This window comes from Nerophis lumbriciformis, linkage group LG29 (genome assembly GCF_033978685.3).
Source record: "Nerophis lumbriciformis linkage group LG29, RoL_Nlum_v2.1, whole genome shotgun sequence".
Lineage (NCBI taxonomy): Eukaryota > Metazoa > Chordata > Actinopteri > Syngnathiformes > Syngnathidae > Nerophis > Nerophis lumbriciformis.
Genome location: NC_084576.2, coordinates 28,581,620 through 28,600,450, shown reverse-complemented (window position 1 = coordinate 28,600,450; position 18,831 = coordinate 28,581,620). Strand labels below are relative to the sequence as shown.

General features: G+C 41.0%; 1 protein-coding gene across 1 annotated transcript; it reads left to right on the top strand.

Moving 5' to 3' along the window:
- The first annotated feature begins 964 nt into the window (after positions 1–964).
- On the top strand, positions 965–18,472 carry LOC133571986 (kelch domain-containing protein 10-like). The gene is made up of 10 exons (XM_061924567.2): positions 965–1,225; positions 7,673–7,765; positions 7,829–8,050; positions 13,061–13,215; positions 13,281–13,429; positions 13,499–13,583; positions 16,161–16,227; positions 16,300–16,347; positions 16,415–16,554; positions 18,025–18,472. The coding sequence occupies exons 1-10, from the start codon at positions 1,105–1,107 to the stop codon at positions 18,232–18,234; spliced, it is 1,290 nt and encodes a 429-aa protein (XP_061780551.1). The 5' UTR covers positions 965–1,104; the 3' UTR covers positions 18,235–18,472.
- Positions 18,473–18,831: the final 359 nt, after the last annotated feature.

Here is an 18,831-nt window from a genome sequence, read left to right as displayed (position 1 = left end):
AATAAATATTAAGGAATATAACAAAACTTGGCTTCTGAGAGTTTCAAAATGTAATGAATAAAATGCTAAAGTTGTTGATAAACAAGCAATTATTTTAACAATTAAATATGGTCATTTTAAATGAATTATTATGATCATTTAAAATCAATTATTTCAAATATGTTTATTTTAATGTATAATTCTATGGCTGGATGTAATAAGGAGTCAGGAAAAAATACAAAGAAAAATACATTTCATTCTGATGTTTTTAGCAAAATATAGTAAAAATGTATTAATTTTTTTAAATTAATAAATATATTTATTTTTAGGCAAGATAAACATAATAATACAATTTATCTCTAGTCTGGATGATTTAGTTCTTGTCACCCTGTTGTCCTCCCGTCATGAAAAAAGGCTGTCCTCACTCAGGTCCGCATGGAGCTGGAGGGGGCGTGGCTTCCAGGGAGAATATTTGTCACGGGAGGTTTTCGGGAGAGGCGCTGAATTTCGGGAGACTCCCGGAAAATTCGGGAGGGTTGGCAAGTATGGTTTTAATACAGTTGCAAACATCTCTAAATAAATGTTTTTTTCACATTGTCATTGCGTGTAAAAATGTTGAGGACAAAATGAATGTATTCCCTTTTGGCAAAGAGCTGTGACGGAACAAAATGTGGAAAAAGTGAAGCTCTGTGAATACTTTCCGGATGCAGTCTACTCTTTATTTGTCAAGGATTACAAAGGGAGGGTCACCCACTTTTGTTTTTAGAACCCGCTTCGAAATAATATCGCAAACTATTCCATAACCAAAAATGGACCTGCAACGTATTGGGTGTATTTCTAACCAAAACTGCCTTTTTTGGGAGCATTTTGTTGTTGTTGTTTCGCTGACAAGGCCAGCCTTTTTAAACGTGTCGCTCTTGAATGCGAGCCCAAGCGACTCGCATTTTGATTGGTCGGAATTAGTCACGTGACAGCGGCGCACCAATCCCAGGCCATGTATTTACGGCGGCGGCGACAACAGCCGCTGCAGGCGTGAAAGAGTCAGCTGTTATTTGTTTAAAAAAAAGATGTTTTTTTCTCTCCCTCCCGTCTACTTTGACGTGTAATTCAATTGGTGGGGAGAAAATGGAAGTGAAGTCTCGCCGCGCTGCGTCGCTGAAAATGTCTCCGGCGGTACGCGACGAAAGCTCCAGTCAGCTGAATAAGTTTGAGAAACTCTCCTGGTGGCCGCCCGGCCGAGATTCAGGTCTGTAAAGAAAAGAGGTCGGCCTCGGTAGGCTCGAACATTTCCTACACTCTTGTCTTTTAAAACTAAACCTTGATAATACTTCTGTATTGTGTATTAACATGTTTGTTGGGCGCCAAACATGCAACAACAACAACAACAACACGCAGGCCGATGCTAGCTAATGATGCTAGGAAAGCTAGCATCATTATTCTACTTCCTGTACAAAATACTTTCACTTTCATTACATCCGGGCCAACCTGTTTTGTTACTGTGATTATTATTATTATTTTTTAAACGAATTACTCAAGTCAATCAAAATTGAACATCATTGTCTTTGAGAGGGCAGGATATATTGATGGAACAGCTGGGCGGATCGATCCAGATATCGATACCTGTGTAGTATTGGTATCGTGTCGACACTAGTAGTAAGTAAGAAAGTCAATTTTATTTATAAAGCGCTTTTCACCGTCTCAAAACCTCATCAGGAGCCCCGAAAATGTATATTTTTCGAAAACTTTTTCTTGCCAAAATGTCGTGCCAGTAGTGCTGGGCGATATGGGAAAATATCACGATAACGATATCGTACGTTATAGCTATGGTACGCTTTCAGTTCTATGAACAATTTAACAACATACATGACCACTTACCTGTTTTCTCACTTTATTTGCAAGTGAAATACACAAATAGATTTGGTATAGCCAACAACAATAGCTGTGCGGATTGATCCAGATATCGATACCTGTGTAGTATTGGTATCGTATCCACACTAGTAGCAAGTAAGAAAGTCAATGTTATTTATAAAGCGCTTTTCACCGTCTCAAAACCTCTAGGATAGAAACTGTTTTTCAGTCTATTTGTCCTTGCTTTGATGCTCTTATAGCGCCTCCCTGAGGGCAAGAGTTCAGGCCAGTGGTGACCTGGGTGGGATGAGTCCCTGAGGATGCTGTTTGCTCTCCTGTTGCAGTGTCTCTTACAGGTCCTCTAGAGATGTAAGAAGACATAATAATAATAATAATAATAACTGGGATTTATATAGCGCTTTTCTAAGTACCCAAAGTCGCTTTACATGTAGAACCCATCAAACATTCACACCTGGTGGTGGTAAGCTACTTTCATAGCCACAGCTGCCCTGGGGTGGACTGACATGAATAGGTCTTCTGGGCCGCGTTTAAAACCTCATCAGGAGTCCCGACAAAACCCGAAAATGGCAGAAAAATTTATATTTTTTGACAACTTTTTCTTGCCAAAATGTTGTACCAGTAGTGTATATCACGATATGGATCATTTTATATCACGATATACGATACACCACGTTATAGCTATGGTACGCTTTCAGTTCTATGAACAATTTAACAACATACATGACCACTTACCTGTTTTCTCACTGTATTTGCAAGTGAAATACACAAATAGATTTGGTATAGCCAACAACAATAGCAACAAAAGCTGGGCGGATCGATCCAGATATCGATACCTGTGTAGTATTGGTATCGTATCGACACTAATAGTAAGTAAGTAAGAAAGTCAATTTTATTTGTAAAGCGCTTTTCACCGTCTCAAAACCTCATCAGGAGCCCCGAAAATTGCAGAAAATGTATATTTTTCGGAAACATTTTTTTGCCAAAATGTCATACCAGTAGTATATATCACGATATGGATCATTTTATATCACGATAACGATATACCACGTTATAGCTATGGTACGCTTTCAGTTCTATGAACAATTTAACAACATACATGACCACTTACCTGTTTTCTCACTTTATTTGCAAGTGAAATACACAAATAGATTTGGTATAGCCAACAACAATAGCTGCGCGGATTGATCCAGATATCGATACCTGTGTGGTATTGGTATCGTATCTACACAACAGTACGGTAAGTAGGTAAGTAAGTAAGAAAGTCAATTTTATTTATAAAGCGCTTTTCACCGTCTCAAAACCTCATCAGGAGCCCCGACAAAACCCGAAATTTGCAGAAAATGAATATTTTTCGGAAACATTTTTTTGCCAAAATGTTATACCAGTAGTGTATATATTTGTCCTTGCTTTGATGCTCTTATAGCGCCTCCCTGAGGGCAAGAGTTCAGGCCAGTGGTGACCTGGGTGGGATGAGTCCCTGAGGATGCTGTTTGCTCTCCTGTTGCAGTGTCTCTTACAGGTCCTCTAGAGATGTAAGAGGACATGAATGGATCTTCTGGGCCGCGTTTAGAACCTCATCAGGAGTCCCGACAAAACCCGAAAATGGCAGAAAAATTTATATTTTTTCCAACTTTTTCTTGCCAAAATGTCGTACCAGTAGTGTATATCACGATATGGATAATTTTATATCACAATATACGATATGCCACGTTATAGCTATGGTACGCTTTCAGTTCTATGAACAATTTAACAACATACATGACCACTTACCTGTTTTCTCACTTTATTTGCAAGTGAAATACACAAATAGATTTGGTATAGCCAACAACAATAGCAACAAAAGCTGGGGGTATGGATCCAGGTATCAATACCTGTGTAGTATTGGTATCGTATTGACACAACAGTAAGTAGGTAAGTAAGTAAGAAAGTCAATTTTATTTATAAAGCGCTTTTCACCGTCTCAAAACCTCATCAGGAGCCTCGAAAATTGCAGAAAATGTATATTTTTTGGAAACATTTTTTTGCCAAAATGTCATACCAGTAGTATATATCACGATATGGATAATTTTATATCACGATAACGATATACCATGTTATAGCTATGGTACGCTTTCAGTTCTATGAACAATTTAACAACATACATGACTACTTACCTGTTTTCTCACTTTATTTGCAAGTGAAATAAACAAATAGATTTGGTATAGCCAACAACAATAGCAACAAAAGCTGGGCGGATGGATCCAGGTATCGATACCTGTGTAGTATTGGTATCGTATCGACACTAGCAGTAAGTAGGTAAGTAAGTAAGAAAGTCAATTTTATTTATAAAGCGCTTTTCACCGTCTCAAAACCTCATCAGGAGCCCCGAAAATTGCAGAAAATGTATATTTTTTGGTAACATTTTTTTGCCAAAATGTCGTACCAGTAGTATATATCACGATAGGGATAATTTTATATCACGATAACGATATACCACGTTATAGCTATGGTACGCTTTCAGTTCTATGAACAATTTAACAACATACATGACTACTTACCTGTTTTCTCACTTTATTTGCAAGTGAAATAGACAAATAGATTTGGTATAGCCAACAACAATAGCAACAAAAGCTGGGCGGATCGATCCAGGTATTGATACCTGTGTAGTATCGGTATCGTATCCACACTAGTAGTAAGTAAGAAAGTAAATTTTATTTGTAAAGCGCTTTTCACCGTCTCAAAACCTCATCAGGAGCCCCGAAAATTGCAGAAAATGTATATTTTTCGGAAACATTTTTTTTGCCAAAATGTCGTACCAGTAGAATATATCACGATATGGATAATTTTATATCACGATAACGATATACCACGTTATAGCTATGGTACGCTTTCAGTTCTATGAACAATTTAACAACATACATGACCACTTACCTGTTTTCTCACTTTATTTGCAAGTGAAATAAACAAATAGGTTTGGTATAGCCAACAACAATAGCAACAAAAGCTGGGCGGATCGATCCAGGTATCGATACCTGTGTAGTATTGGTATCGGATCGACACTAGTAGTAAGTAAGTAAGAAAGAAAATTTTATTTATAAAGCGCTTTTCACCGTCTCAGAATGAGAATACCTTTATTGTCATTGTATGGAAACAACAAAATTGGACAGCAATCCAGCTCAGTGCTTTTAAAACAAACCTACATAAAATAGTCTTAAGACAACAACAATAATAAAACAATTTAAAATTTAAAAACACAATAAAATGTTTAAAAAAAATTAAAAACATATTGCACAGTAGATCTCTATTAGAGGTAAGCAAGTAATAAAGTGGTGAGTGTTCAGGTAAGTGCAGAGTTTAGGGCAATAACAGCTCTAGGATAGAAACTGTTTTTCAGTTTATTTGTCCTTGCTTTGATGCTCTTATAGCGCCTCCCTGAGGGCAAGAGTTCAAGCCAGTGGTGACCTGGGTGGGATGAGTCCCTGAGGATGCTGTTTGCCTTCCTGTTGCAGTGTCTCTTACAGGTCCTCTGGAGATGTAAGAGGACATGAATAGATCTTCTGGGCCGCGTTTAAAACCTCACCAGGAGTCCCGACAAAACCCGAAAATGGCAGAAAATTTATATTTTTTGACAACTTTTTCTTGCCAAAATGTCATACCAGTAGTGTATATCACGATATGGATCATTTTATATCACGATAACGATATACCACGTTATAGCTATGGTACGCTTTCAGTTCTATGAACAATTTAACAACATACATGACTACTTACCTGTTTTCTCACTTTATTTGCAAGTGAAATACACAAATAGATTTGGTATAGCCAACAACAATAGCAACAAAAGCTGGGCGGATCGATCCAGATATCGATACCTGTGTAGTATTGGTATCGTATCGACACTAGCAGTAAGTACCGTATTTTCCGCACTATAAGGCGCACCTAAAAACCACAAATTTTCTCAAAAGCTAACAGTGCGCCTTATAACCCGGTGCGCTTTATTACGATTAATTTTCATAAAGTTTCGATCTCGCAACTTCGGTAAACAGCCGCCATCTTTTTTCCCGGTAGAACAGGAAGCGCTTCTTCTTCTACGCAAGCAACCGCCAAGGAAAGCACCCGCCCCCATAGAACAGGAAGCGCTTTAAGCAACCACCCGCCCCCGGAAGAAGAAGAAAAAACGCGCGGATATCACCGTACGTTTCATTTCCTGTTTACATCTGTAAAGACCACAAAATGGCTCCTACAAAGGACAAGGATCCGGTTCATAAAAAGACGCAATCTCTCCATCCGCACACGGATTACTACCGTATTTCACAGCAACTGATATTCCTGTGGAACGGGAGCACGTACGGTGAATATTCGCACCACAGTCGTCCTTCACTGTGGTTCTAGCTTGCCATGCTAATGGCCAGAAACTTCCTCCCATGGTGATATTCAAAAGGAAGACCTTGCCAAAAGAGACCTTTCCAGCCGGCGTCATCATAAAAGCTAACTCGAAGGGATGGATGGATGAAGAAAAGATGAGCGAGTGGTTAAGGGAAGTTTACGCGAAGAGGCCGGGTGGCTTTTTTCACACAGCTCCGAAGGCGAACACACCTTCACTAAGACGGGCAGATAGCGCCGGTCGACATACGCCAACATCTGCCAGTGGATCGTAAATGCCTGGGCAGATAGTTTCGGTCACAACTGTGGTCCGAGCTTTCCGGAAGGCAGGATTCACAGAACTGCTGCACAACAACAGCGACACTGAATCCGATGACTTCGACGAGGCGGAGCCGGCCATTTTTGGATCCCACGCTTGCGCAACTTTTCAATTCGGACACCGAAGACGAAGAATTCGAAGGATTTACGAATGAAGAATAACTTCAGAAGGTGAGCGCTATGTTTATTTTGTGTGTTGTGACATTAACGTTCGAGCAACATTATGTTGCTATTTATTGCTCTACACCATTTTGAATTTTACTATGTTTGTGATTGCACATTTGCGTACATTTTGGGACAGAGTTGTTAGAACGCTGGTTTTCAATATATTATTAAAGTTTGACTGAACTATCTGACTGTTTTTTTGACATTCACTTTAGCGCAGCGTTTTTTTGACATTCACTTTAGCGCAGCGTAGGCGCGGCTTTTAGTCCGGGGCGGCTTATTGGTGGACAAAATTATGAAATATGTAATTCATAGAAGGTGCGGCTAATAATCCGGTGCGCCTTATAGTGCGGAAAATACGGTAGGTAAGTAAGTAAGAAAGTCAATTTTATTTATAAAGCGCTTTTCACCGTCTCAAAACCTCATCAGGAGTCCCGACAAAACCCGAAAATTGCAGAAAATGTATATTTTTCGGAAATATTTTTTTGCCAAAATGTTATACCAGTAGTGTATATATTTGTCCTTGCTTTGATGCTCTTATAGCGCCTCCCTGAGGGCAAGAGTTCAAGCCAGTGGTGACCTGGGTGGGATGAGTCCCTGAGGATGCTGTTTGCTCTCCTGTTGCAGTGTCTCTTACAGGTCCTCTAGAGATGTAAGAGGACATGAATGGATCTTCTGGGCCGCGTTTAAAACCTCATCAGGAGTCCCGACAAAACCCGAAAATGGCAGAAAAATTTATATATTTTTTCTTGCCAAAATGTTGCACCAGTAGTTATGGGTGATATGGGGAAAAATTGTAGATCACGATATGGATCATTTTAGTCCTGTCTATTATTGTGATTCTAATCATGGTCAATAAAATGATCTTGCCAAACGTGTGTACTGTATCAATACCCACATCTCCTTTTTCTGACAAAACTGTCTTTTCCTGAAGAGCGTGGACTATTCTCTCCCACCTAACGTTGTGTCCATCTTGCAGGTTTCAAAAAGCGAGGACGCTGGCTCCAGGCTCGCCGCATCTTTTCCCAGGCCTCGCCCAACTTGCGTATTCCCAACAGGTTCCTGAGAGAAGGCGAGTGGTTTCTTTTTACGCGATGAAAAGAAGGGAGGGTAAAGATTGTTGTCCCTCCTCCAGGACCGTGCGTGCCCTCCGCTCGCAGTGGCCACCGCTGTGTGGCGGACAGCACCAACCTCTACGTGTTTGGCGGCTACAACCCGGACTTCGAGGAGGCGGGCGGGGCGGACAATGAGGACTACCCACTCTTCAGGGAGCTTTGGAGGTTCCACTTGGCCACAGCCACCTGGCACCGCGTTCAGACGGAGGGCTACATTCCTACCGAGCTCGCTTCCATGTCAGGTAAGTTTGGCTTTCTACGTTTCCCCTCGACTCCTTTTAGTAGTGCGACAAATGGAGTGACCTCTTAGGTGGCGTAATGCGTGACATTTCGGCTTCTGAACGCACCTCGGACCTGAGTTATAAAGGTTGTGGCTCACAAAACAAACGTAGTTCACCTTCACCACAAAAGTTGGCATTGATATGAAAATTCTGTGCGGAAAATGACTACGCACTCTTTTGAAAACGTTTATTTACACAAAATAAAGATCATTCTTATATCATACCTGCCAACTTTTGAAATCAGAAAAACCTAGTAGCCAGGGTCCAAGGGCCGCAGGCCCCCGTAGGTCCAGGACAAAGTCCTGGTGGAGGGTTCAGGGCTTCGCCCCCCGACGCAAAATGATTATTAGCATTCAGACAGGTTAAAATGTTGCTAAAACCATCACTTTTCTATCAGTCACAGTGACTTTTCAAAACAAAAATATTACAGCAAAAATCATATGGGTTGATTGGCATGTTTATTCTGTAAGCTAACTTCAATAGTTTGAAATTATTTTGACAGTCAATGCCAGTTATCCTGTCAACCTTTCACAAGACTTCAATTTGTTAATTGAAAGTATAAACAGTATAAACACTTTTTACAGTAAACAAATGGTAAAACAGTACTAAACAATTCCATTAAAAAAAAAAATTGGTGTATTATTAACTTTCTGTCCAAGCTTGTATAATCTACTGCCTTGTTCAATTGTAAAAAATATTCTGTGCCTAAAATTCACATTTCTATCACAATTATCATACTGTAAACATGGTAAGCTAACTTCATTAAAATTAATAGTCCTGTCAATAGCATGGAATTACAATTCAAATGTAGTTTTTTTGTAAGCCTTTCAAAAGAATTCAAAATATGAAAAATTAATGAAAATTAATTTAAGCCATCAGACACTTGAAAAGTGGCACATCACATCTCTAATGTAATCATTTTAACTTTTCAACAGAAATAGCACTGCAAAAATATTAAGGACATACTTCTGTATTTTGGTAGTTATGCTGTCAACATTTAACAAGATTTCTTCAACTTGGACTTGAAAGCATAAATAGTATAAACACTTTTAACAGTATGTCGTGCTGTGAAATACAGCCGACAGGATTGCGCACCAAACACGAAGCAAGGCCAAAGCGCATGCATGCTGCAGGAGAACAAAGGACTTCTTTCATTTAAGGTTTGTGATAAACCATCAAACTCATTCGTTAAAAGGACTCTATAGTAATATAAAGCGAATTTTTCTGGACATTATCATGCAAGAAAAGTTTATTTTTGGGACCGCGATCACCGCGTAATGATTTTTAAAGGTTGCATTACAAACATTTAACTGTCCCATGTGATCAGCCAGTGCGATTGGAAGTCCATGCTCAATTATTGCCTCCGTAAATAAAACTTCGGCATTTATCACATCCAAAGAATCTGTTTGGGCGACGAAAAACGTTGAAAGTTTTCCACTTGTATCGCTAGCAACGGCATTAGACTTGTGTTTTTTTGTCCCAACGTGGTCTTTTACATCGCTAATTCCTCCGTGTCCGATCGAAAAATCTTGTCTGCACAAGGTGCAATTCGCGTAGTTTTCACCCTTTTTTTTTTTTTAATTAATGAAAAAACTTATTTTTTATCACTGCAACCGTAACCCGGAATAGGTTGATGAAAACCGTACGAATTACGGGAAAACCGGAGTAGTTGGCAGGTATGTTATATGCACAGACATAACATACTAGTGTTGTCCCGATACCAATATTTTGGTACCGGTACCAAAATGTATTTCAATACTTTTCTAAATAAAGGGCACCACAAAAAATGTCATTATTGGCTTTATTTTAATAAAAAATCTTAGTGTACATGAAACATATGTTTATTATTGCAATTTACCGTATTTTCCGCACCATAAGGCGCCCTGGGTTATAAGCCGCGCCTTCAATGAACGGCATATTTCAAAACTTTGTCCACCTATAAGCCGCCCCGTGTTGTAAGCCGCATCTAACTGCGCTAAAGGAATGTCAAAAAAACAGTCAGATAGGTCAGTCAAACTTTAATAATATATTAAAACCAGCGTGATGTGGGCGCGCATGGAATCGTATATCAACATGGACAGAGCTGCGTGAAAAAAGCCACCCGGCCTCTTCGCGTAAACTTAAACTTACCTTAACCACTCGCTCATCTTTTCTTCATCAATCCCTTCGAGTTAGCTTTTATGATGACGCCGGCTGGAAAGGTCTCTTTTGGCAAGGTCTTCCTTTTGAATATCACCATGGGTGGAAGTTTCTGGCCATTAGCATGGCAAGCTAGAACCACAGTGAAGGATGACTTCTCATTCCCCGTGGTGCGAATATTCACCGTACGTGCTCCCGTTGTATCCACAGTGCGGTTCACAGGAATATCAGTTGCTGTGAAATAGTAATCCGTGTGCGGATGGAGAGATTGCGTCTTTTCATGAACCGGATCCCTGTCGCTTAGTAGGAGCCATTTTGTGGTCTTTACAGATGTAAACACACAAAGGAAATGAAACGTACGGTGATATCCGCGCGCTTTTTCTTCTTCTACGCGGGCGGGTGGTTGCTTACAGTAGAAGAAGAAGCGCTTCCTGTTCTATGGGGGCGGGTGCTTACCTTGGCGGTTGCTTGCGTAGAAGAAGAAGCGCTTCCTGTTCTACCGGGAAAAAAGATGGCGGCTGTTTACCGAAGTTGCGAGACCGAAACTTTATGAAAATGAATCTTAATATTTATCCATATATAAAGCGCACCGGGTTATAAGGCGCACTGTCAGCTTTTGAGAAAATGTGTGGTTTTTAGGTGCGCCTTATAGTGCGGAAAATACGGTAGTATCGACTAGATACGCTCCTGTACTTGTTATCATTACAGTGGATGTCAGGTGTAGATCCACCGATTGTATTTGTTTACATTGTGACGCCGGTGAGCTATTGTATCCTCCTACGGTGTGTAGTGAAGCATGTTTAGCTATTCCTCGTCCACCAGTGATAATGATACTTGTAAGAAACTTACTTTATTCGTCGCCATGGAGGCCAGGATTAGTGATTTAGAAGTAGCTAAAACACTGCCAACTTTATAAACATAATATAAATGAATAAAAAAACGAGAGAAGATACCAAAAATAACCTTATGTTACGGTGCACGACGGAAACTCAGAAAATAAAGCCGTCTTCAGTCGTTGACTGTCCCACTTGACTTCTTTTCAAATGTTCTTTAAAGTCAGACAATGTTTTCAGTATACTGGATGGAAATTTGACCTAAAAAAAAAAAAGTTCCATCCAGTATACCGAAAATATTGTCTGACTAAAACGGGGGTCAGCAAACCGCGGCTCTAGAGCCACATGCGGCTCTTGAGCGGCGCCCTGGTGGCTCCATGGAGCTTTTTCAAAAAAATGTATGGAAATGGGGAAAAAAATGGGGAGAAAAATATTTTATATTTCTATAAATATTATGTTGTAATATGGTTTCTGTAGAAGGACAAATATGACACAAACCTTCCTAATTGTTAGAAAGCCCACTGTTTAATATGTTTGTGTTTATTCTTCACTGATGAGAGTATTTGGCAAGCGCCGTTTTGTCCTACTAATTTCAGCGGTCCTTGAACTCACCGTAGTTGTGTGGACTGTGACTCAACAGTTTGCTTACATGTACAACTTAATCCGACGCTGCCACGGAAAGACGTGTTTGATGCCACTTATTTGTCTCATTTTGTCCACCAAATATATATATATATATATATATATATATATATATATATATATATATATATATATATATATATATATGTCTTAAGGTTATCCAAAAAATAGTGCTCGATACCGTAGTAGAGCACAATATATGTATGTGTGGGGAAAAAAATCACAAGACTACTTCATCTCTACAGGCCTGTTTCATGAGGGGTTCCCTCAATCATCAGGAGATTTTAATGGAAATTCTTGCATCCAGCACACCTTACAATAGTGGTAATAAAAGATGCAACCTATGCTTGAAAGAGAAACTGTTTATTATATACCGTCCAGACCTGTCATCCCTCAACAAGCGCAGCGAAATTGTATCAGCATGCCGCCACAGACGGAAACACCTCCTAGGTAACACATGAGCCAATCACCACGCCCCTACGCCAGCCTGTACCCACCCACTCTGTGCCCTATATAAACCACGGTATGTGAATGCTTCCATTAAAATCTCCTGATGATTGAGGGAACCCCTCATGAAACAGGCCTGTAGAGATGAAGTAGTCTTGTGATTTTTTTCCCCACACATATATATATATATATATATATATATATATAAATAAATAAATAAAATGCTGTAATATCATAGACTTGCAAGTACAGTTAAAGGCAAATGCTACATTTAATGGCCACCAGGTGGTGATACAGTTGCAGTAATCAGACCACTGGATATTTATGCATGATAAGGACACACCACTCCTGATCACATTGTTTACTAAACTCTTTACAACTTTGCCGGCCACATTGAAGACGCCCCGCGGGCTGCAGTTTGGACACTCCTGCTCTAGAGCGTTTATTAGCAGCCGGCGAGAAGGTATACTTTGAAGGCGACAGAGGTCACAACACCGGAAGTCTCATAACCGAGGGGGCGTGGCTACAGAATAGCATTGCCAAAAAATTGGGTTCTTTGCATGCATGTTATAGAATTATACATGACTTTTTTCAATGATAACGTTAGTAAAAAACAATTCAGTGGTACATGACATTGGACATGTAGATGAGAATACATCTAAAGGTCATATATAATGTAGAAATGCACCCAATTGCAGGAAATGTAGTCTTGATTGTCTTCTTTTTTATGTCAGTTTTCCTCTTTTGTTCCCCTGAAATTAGACGATGACATCATCTAGATTCCTCATGACGCCCCCGTCACAAATATATTGCAATCTCGTGGTTCCACGCTCGTACAAACGACTTTATCCTGAGTTCTGCACCAAGGAGAGTTGTGGTTACTAACGCTGACGACCCCTTTTCCTCGCAGCCGTCTTCCACGGCAACAACCTGCTGGTGTTTGGCGGCACCGGGATCCCCTTTGGCGAAAACAACGGCAACGACGTGCACGTTTGCAACGTCCAGTACAAAGAATGGAAGCTGCTCCCCTGCCGAGGGACCAAGCCCAACAAGATCTACGGCCAGGTAGCTCGTCCGCGCTCCTCGGACTTGGCGGAGCGCCACAATCCACCTCTCTCGTCCCGTTGCAGGCCATGGCGATTATAAATGGCTACCTGTACGTCTTCGGGGGGACCACGGGCTACCTTTACAGCACCGACCTGCACAGGCTAGACCTCACCACAGAAGAATGGACCCACCTCAAGCCCAACAACGCACCCACGGATCTCCCCGAGGAGCGGTCAGGCTGAAAGAGAATTTTGGAAAGAGAATACGAGAGATATTCAACCGAGCGTGTCGTCAATCTCAGGTACAGACACGAGCTGGCACACGACGGAAGGAGGATATACATTTTAGGAGGCGGGACCTCCTGGTCGTCATATCGCTTGGACAAGGTAAGAGGGCTGATGGTGATGTAATGCTCTGTGTGTCCCGTGCGTTCAGTCAATGGGACCTGTTAGATGGCGTATGCATCGTAACACTAAGGGTGGAAAGTTTCCGGTAAATTTCCGGAAACTTTCCGGTAAATTTCCCGCGGGAAGTTAAGCACGGGAAGTTTGGAAATATTGACCATTTTTTGATTATTCAAAGTTGGACACTGTCCATGGTAATTCATGGGGAATAAGGTTACAAATGGGGTGGAAAGTTTCCGGTAAATTTCCGGAAACTTTCCGGTAAATTTCCCACGGGAAGTTAAGCTCGGGAAGTTTGGAAATATTGACCATTTTTTGATTACTCAAAGTTGGACACCGTCCATGGGAATTCATGAGGAATAAGGTTACAAATGGGGTGGAAAGTTTCCGGTAAATTTCCGGAAACTTTCCAGTAAATTTCCGGAAACTTACTGGAAAGTTTCCGGTAAATTTCCGGAAACTTTCCAGTAAATTTCCGGAAACTTTCCAGTAAATTTCCCACGGGAAGTAAAGCTCGGGAAGTTTGGAAATATTGACCATTTTTTGATTATTCAAAGTTGGACACTGTCCATGGGAAATCATGGGGAATAGGGTTGCAAAGGGGTGAAAAATTTCCGGAAACTTTAAGGAAATTTATCACGGGAAGTTAAGCTCGGGAAGTTTGGAAATATTGACCATTTTTTGATTATTCAAAGTTGGACACCGTCCATGGGAATTAATGGGGAATAAGGTTACAAATGGGGTGGAAAGTTTCCAGTTAATTTCTGGAAACTTTCCGGTAAATTTTCGGAAACTTTCCAGTAAATTTCCCACGGGAAGTTAAGCTCGGGAAGTTTGGAAATATTGACCATTTTTTGATTATTCAAAGTTGGACACGGTCAATGGTAATTCATGGGGAATAAGGTAACAAATGGAGTGGAAAGTTTCCGGTAAATTTCCGGAAACTTTCCAGTAAATTTCCCACAGGAAGTTAAGCTCGGGAAGTTTGGCAATATTGACCATTTTTTGATTATTCAAAGCTGGACACCGTCCATGGGAATTCATGAGGAATAAGGTTACAAATGGGGTGGAAAGTTTCCGGTAAATTTCCGGAAACTTTCCAGTAAATTTCCGGAAACTTACTGGAAAGTTTCCGGTAAATTTCCGGAAACTTTCCAGTAAATTTCCGGAAACTTTCCAGTAAATTTCCCACGGGAAGTAAAGCTCGGGAAGTTTGGAAATATTGACCATTTTTTGATTATTCAAAGTTGGACACTGTCCATGGGAAATCATGGGGAATAGGGTTGCAAAGGGGTGAAAAATGTCCGGAAACTTTAAGGAAATTTATCACGGGAAGTTAAGCTCGGGAAGTTTGGAAATTTTGACCATTTTTTGATTATTCAAAGTTGGACACCGTCCATGGGAATTAATGGGGAATAAGGTTACAAATGGGGTGGAAAGTTTCCAGTTAATTTCTGGAAACTTTCCGGTAAATTTTCGGAAACTTTCCAGTAAATTTCCCACGGGAAGTTAAGCTCGGGAAGTTTGGAAATATTGACCATTTTTTGATTATTCAAAGTTGGACAGCGTCCATGGGAATTCATGGGGAATAGGCTTGCAAAGGGGTGGAAAGTTTTCGGTAAATTTCCGGAAACTTTCCGGTAAATTTCCCACGGGAAGTTAAGCTCGGAAGTTTGGAAAAATTGACCATTTTTTGATTACTCAAAGTTGGACACTGTCCATGGGAATTCATGGGGAATAAGGTTACAAATGGGGTGGAAAGTTTCTGGTAAATTTCCGGAAACTTTCCAGTAAAGTTCCCACGGGAAGTTAAGCTCGGGAAGTTTGGAAATATTGACCATTTTTTGATTATTCAAAGTTGGGAGTATATGGTAATTAATGGGTAACACACACACACACTTGGTCTGCCAGAGAATAAAAAGACGCAGCAAGAGTGATCAGCGTTGCTACATTTAGCAACTATTCAGACTTCTTAGTACTAGGTGTGAAACGTTAGATTCATTTGTGTCTGGAGTAGGGTTGTACGTTATACCAGTAGTGCTGTACTAATTAATCAAAAACGGTACTATACGTAGTACATAGCCGCCCTGACCTCCCTCCCTCCCTCATTCAACAACACCCGGGAGTTGAACTTTGCTAGTAACGCCTGCAGGGCGACTCCAGGCCTATAGACACAACACTACACCCTGGACAATGGGCATATACACACACACACACACACAGCCTGCATCTGTAGAAGCCACTCCCTCACCTCTGTTGCAAGTCTTGTGGCTTCTTTGTAACTTGTTTATGTGTGCTATGGCTATTGAGGTTTTTTGCCGGGAGTACAGCCTTAGTGGGACCGTGCTGAAAACGTATTTTCCATTCCTTGTACGTCTTGTACACGTGAATAATTGACAACAAAGTTGACTTTAGTTATGTGTAAACGTTGTAAACAGACCCTTTTAAGCGCTGGTTAATCCTATTTGGACGTAAACATAAACTGCACACACGGCAGCTTTACAGATGCCACGTGTGCCGTGAATGAGTTCCTTCTTTGATGTACGTCGTCTTCTTCAGATTCACGCCTATAACTTGGAGACGAACTACTGGGAGGAAATCGTCACCAAACCCCACGAGAAAATAGGTTAGTGCCGCACCACTTGCTGACTGACGGGTGGGAGTGATGCTTATTGCCGCTCTTTTCATCATGTGACAGGATATCCTGCTGCCCGCCGCTGCCACAGCTGCGTGCAGGTCCGAGATGGTAAGCGCGCCTCAACACGCCGCCTGGCACGTTTTGGAACGTCACATGTTCCTTTTGTGCCTCCCAGAGGTGTTTATATGCGGCGGCTACGACGGTCAGCTGATCATGCCCGACTTGTGGAAGCTCAACCTCCGCCTTTTTCAGTGGACCAAGCTGCCCGCCGTCATGCCGGAGCCCTCCTACTTCCACTGCGCCGCCGTGACGCCGGTCAGTACATACAAAAACCCAAAACCGGCGAAGTTGTCACGTTGTGTAAATTCGTAAATAAAAAGAGAATACAACGATTTGCAAATCCTTATATTCAATTGAATAGACTGCAAAGACAAGATATTTCATGTTCACACTTTTTTTTGGCAAATAATCATGAACTTAGAATTTAATGGCAGCAACACATTGCAAAAAAGTTGTCACGGGGGCATTTTTACCACTGTGTTACATGGCCTTTCCTTTTAACAACACTCAGTAAAGGTTTGGGAACTGAGGAGACACATTTTTGAAGTGGAATTCTTGCTTGATGTACAGCTTAAGTTGTTCAACAGTCTCCCTTCTCATATTTTACCCTTCATAATGCACCACACATTGGCATTGTCTTGCTGAAATAAGCAGGGGCGTCCATGATAACGTTGCTTGGATGACTACATATGTTGCGCCAAAACCTGTATGTACCTTTCAGCATTAATGGTGCCTTCACAGATGTGTAAGTTACCCATGCCTTGGGCACTAATACACCCCCATACCATCACACATGCTGGCTTTTACACTTTGCGCCTAGAACAGTCCGGATGGTTCTTTTCCTCTTGGTTCCGTCCACAGTTTCCAAAAACAATTTGAAGTGTGGACTCGTCAGACCACAGAACACTTTTCCACTTTGCATCAGTCCATCTTAGATGAGCTCGGGCCCAGCGAAGCCGACGGCGTTTCTGGGTGTTGTTGATAAACGGCTTTGGCTTTGCATAGTAGAGTTTTAACTTGCACTTACAGGTGTAGCGACCAACGGTAGTTACTGACAGTGGTATTCTGAAGTGTTCCTGAGCCCATGTGGTGATATCCTTTACGCACTGATGTCGCTTTTTGATGCAGTACCGCCTGAGGGATCCAAGGTCCGTAATATCATGGCTTACGTGCAGTGATTTCTCCAGATTTTCTGAACCTTTTTAATGATATATCGGAGCGTAGATGGTGAAATCCCTAAATTCCTTGCAATAGCTGGTTGAGAAATGTTGTTCTTAAACAATTTGCTCAGGCATTTGTTGACAAAGTGGTGACCCTCGCCCCGTCCTTGTTTGTGAACGACTGAGCATTTCATGGAAGCTGCTTTTATACCCAATCATGGCACCCACCTGTTCCCAATTCGCCTGTTCACCTGTGGGATGTTCCAAATAAGTGTTTGATGAGCATTCCTCAACTTTCTCAAGTCTTTTTTGCCACTTGTGCCAGCTTTTTTGAAACATGTCGCAGGCATCAAATTCCAAATGAGCTAATATTTGCAAAAAATAACAAAGTTTACCAGTGGGAACATGAAATATCTTGTCTTTGCAGTCTATTCAATTGAATATAAGTTGAAAAGGATTTGTTGTATTCTCTTTTTATTGACCATTTACACAAGGTGACAACTTCAGTGGTGTTGTAACATTGTGTCACTTGGCTAAGAACCCCCACTAAGTTGTTGCGTCCTAGGCGGGGTGCATGTACGTCCACGGAGGCGTGGTCAACATGTCGGGCAATCGGAGGACGGGCTCGCTGTACAAAGTGTGGCTGGTGGTGCCCAGCCTGCTGGAACTGGCCTGGGAGAGACTGCTGAAGTCGCGGCCTCACGTGGCGCAGCTCTCCACGCCGCAGCTGCTCGCCATGGGACTGCCGCGCGCACTCATCGAGCGCCTGAAGTAGGCGGGAGCTCGCTTTTCGGGGCCGCTTGGCGATTGGACGGCCTCGCATGGACACAGGATTGCGGTTCTGAAGCTCGCTTTCAAGGATTTGCGGTCTAATTTTTTTTTTTTTTTACATTTTGTAAATGTGTTTTAGACATCCGTGTTGTGCCTCACCCTGACAATTCATTTTTTAGTCTAAAAAAGAGAAACAAATTGGGCGTGACCGTACACAATATTACGAAGCCCCTAAAGGGACATAGGGGGGGAAAAAATTTGTAATTATTTTTATTTTTTTAGACATGTATCTCGTGCGCACGAGAAACTTTTTATAAAGTTATAAAAAATTGAAAAAAAACATTTATCATTTTTTTTTTTTAGACATGTATCTCGTGTGCATGACAAACTTTGTTGTGCGCACGAGATACATGTCAAAAAATTTTTAAATTTTTTTTTTAACTTTATAAAGTTTCTCGTGTGCACGAGATGTCAAAAAAAAATTTTTTTTTTACTTTATAAAAAGTTTCTCGTGCGCACGAGATACATGTAAAAAAAAAGAAATTATAATTAAAAAAATTTTTTTTTTTAACTTTATAAAACGTTTCTCGTGCGCACAAGA

What these genes read in the sequence shown, in the direction of transcription:
- LOC133571986 (XM_061924567.2), top strand. Translation starts at nt 1,105, where the DNA reads ATGGAAGTGAAGTCTCGCCGCGCTGCGTCGCTGAAAATGTCTCCGGCG. An exon ending in CGTCATATCGCTTGGACAAG is followed by an intron (nt 13,584 to 16,160) that starts GTAAGAGGGCTG and finishes CGTCTTCTTCAG; the next exon opens with ATTCACGCCTATAACTTGGA. An exon ending in ACTGCGCCGCCGTGACGCCG is followed by an intron (nt 16,555 to 18,024) that starts GTCAGTACATAC and finishes GTTGCGTCCTAG; the next exon opens with GCGGGGTGCATGTACGTCCA.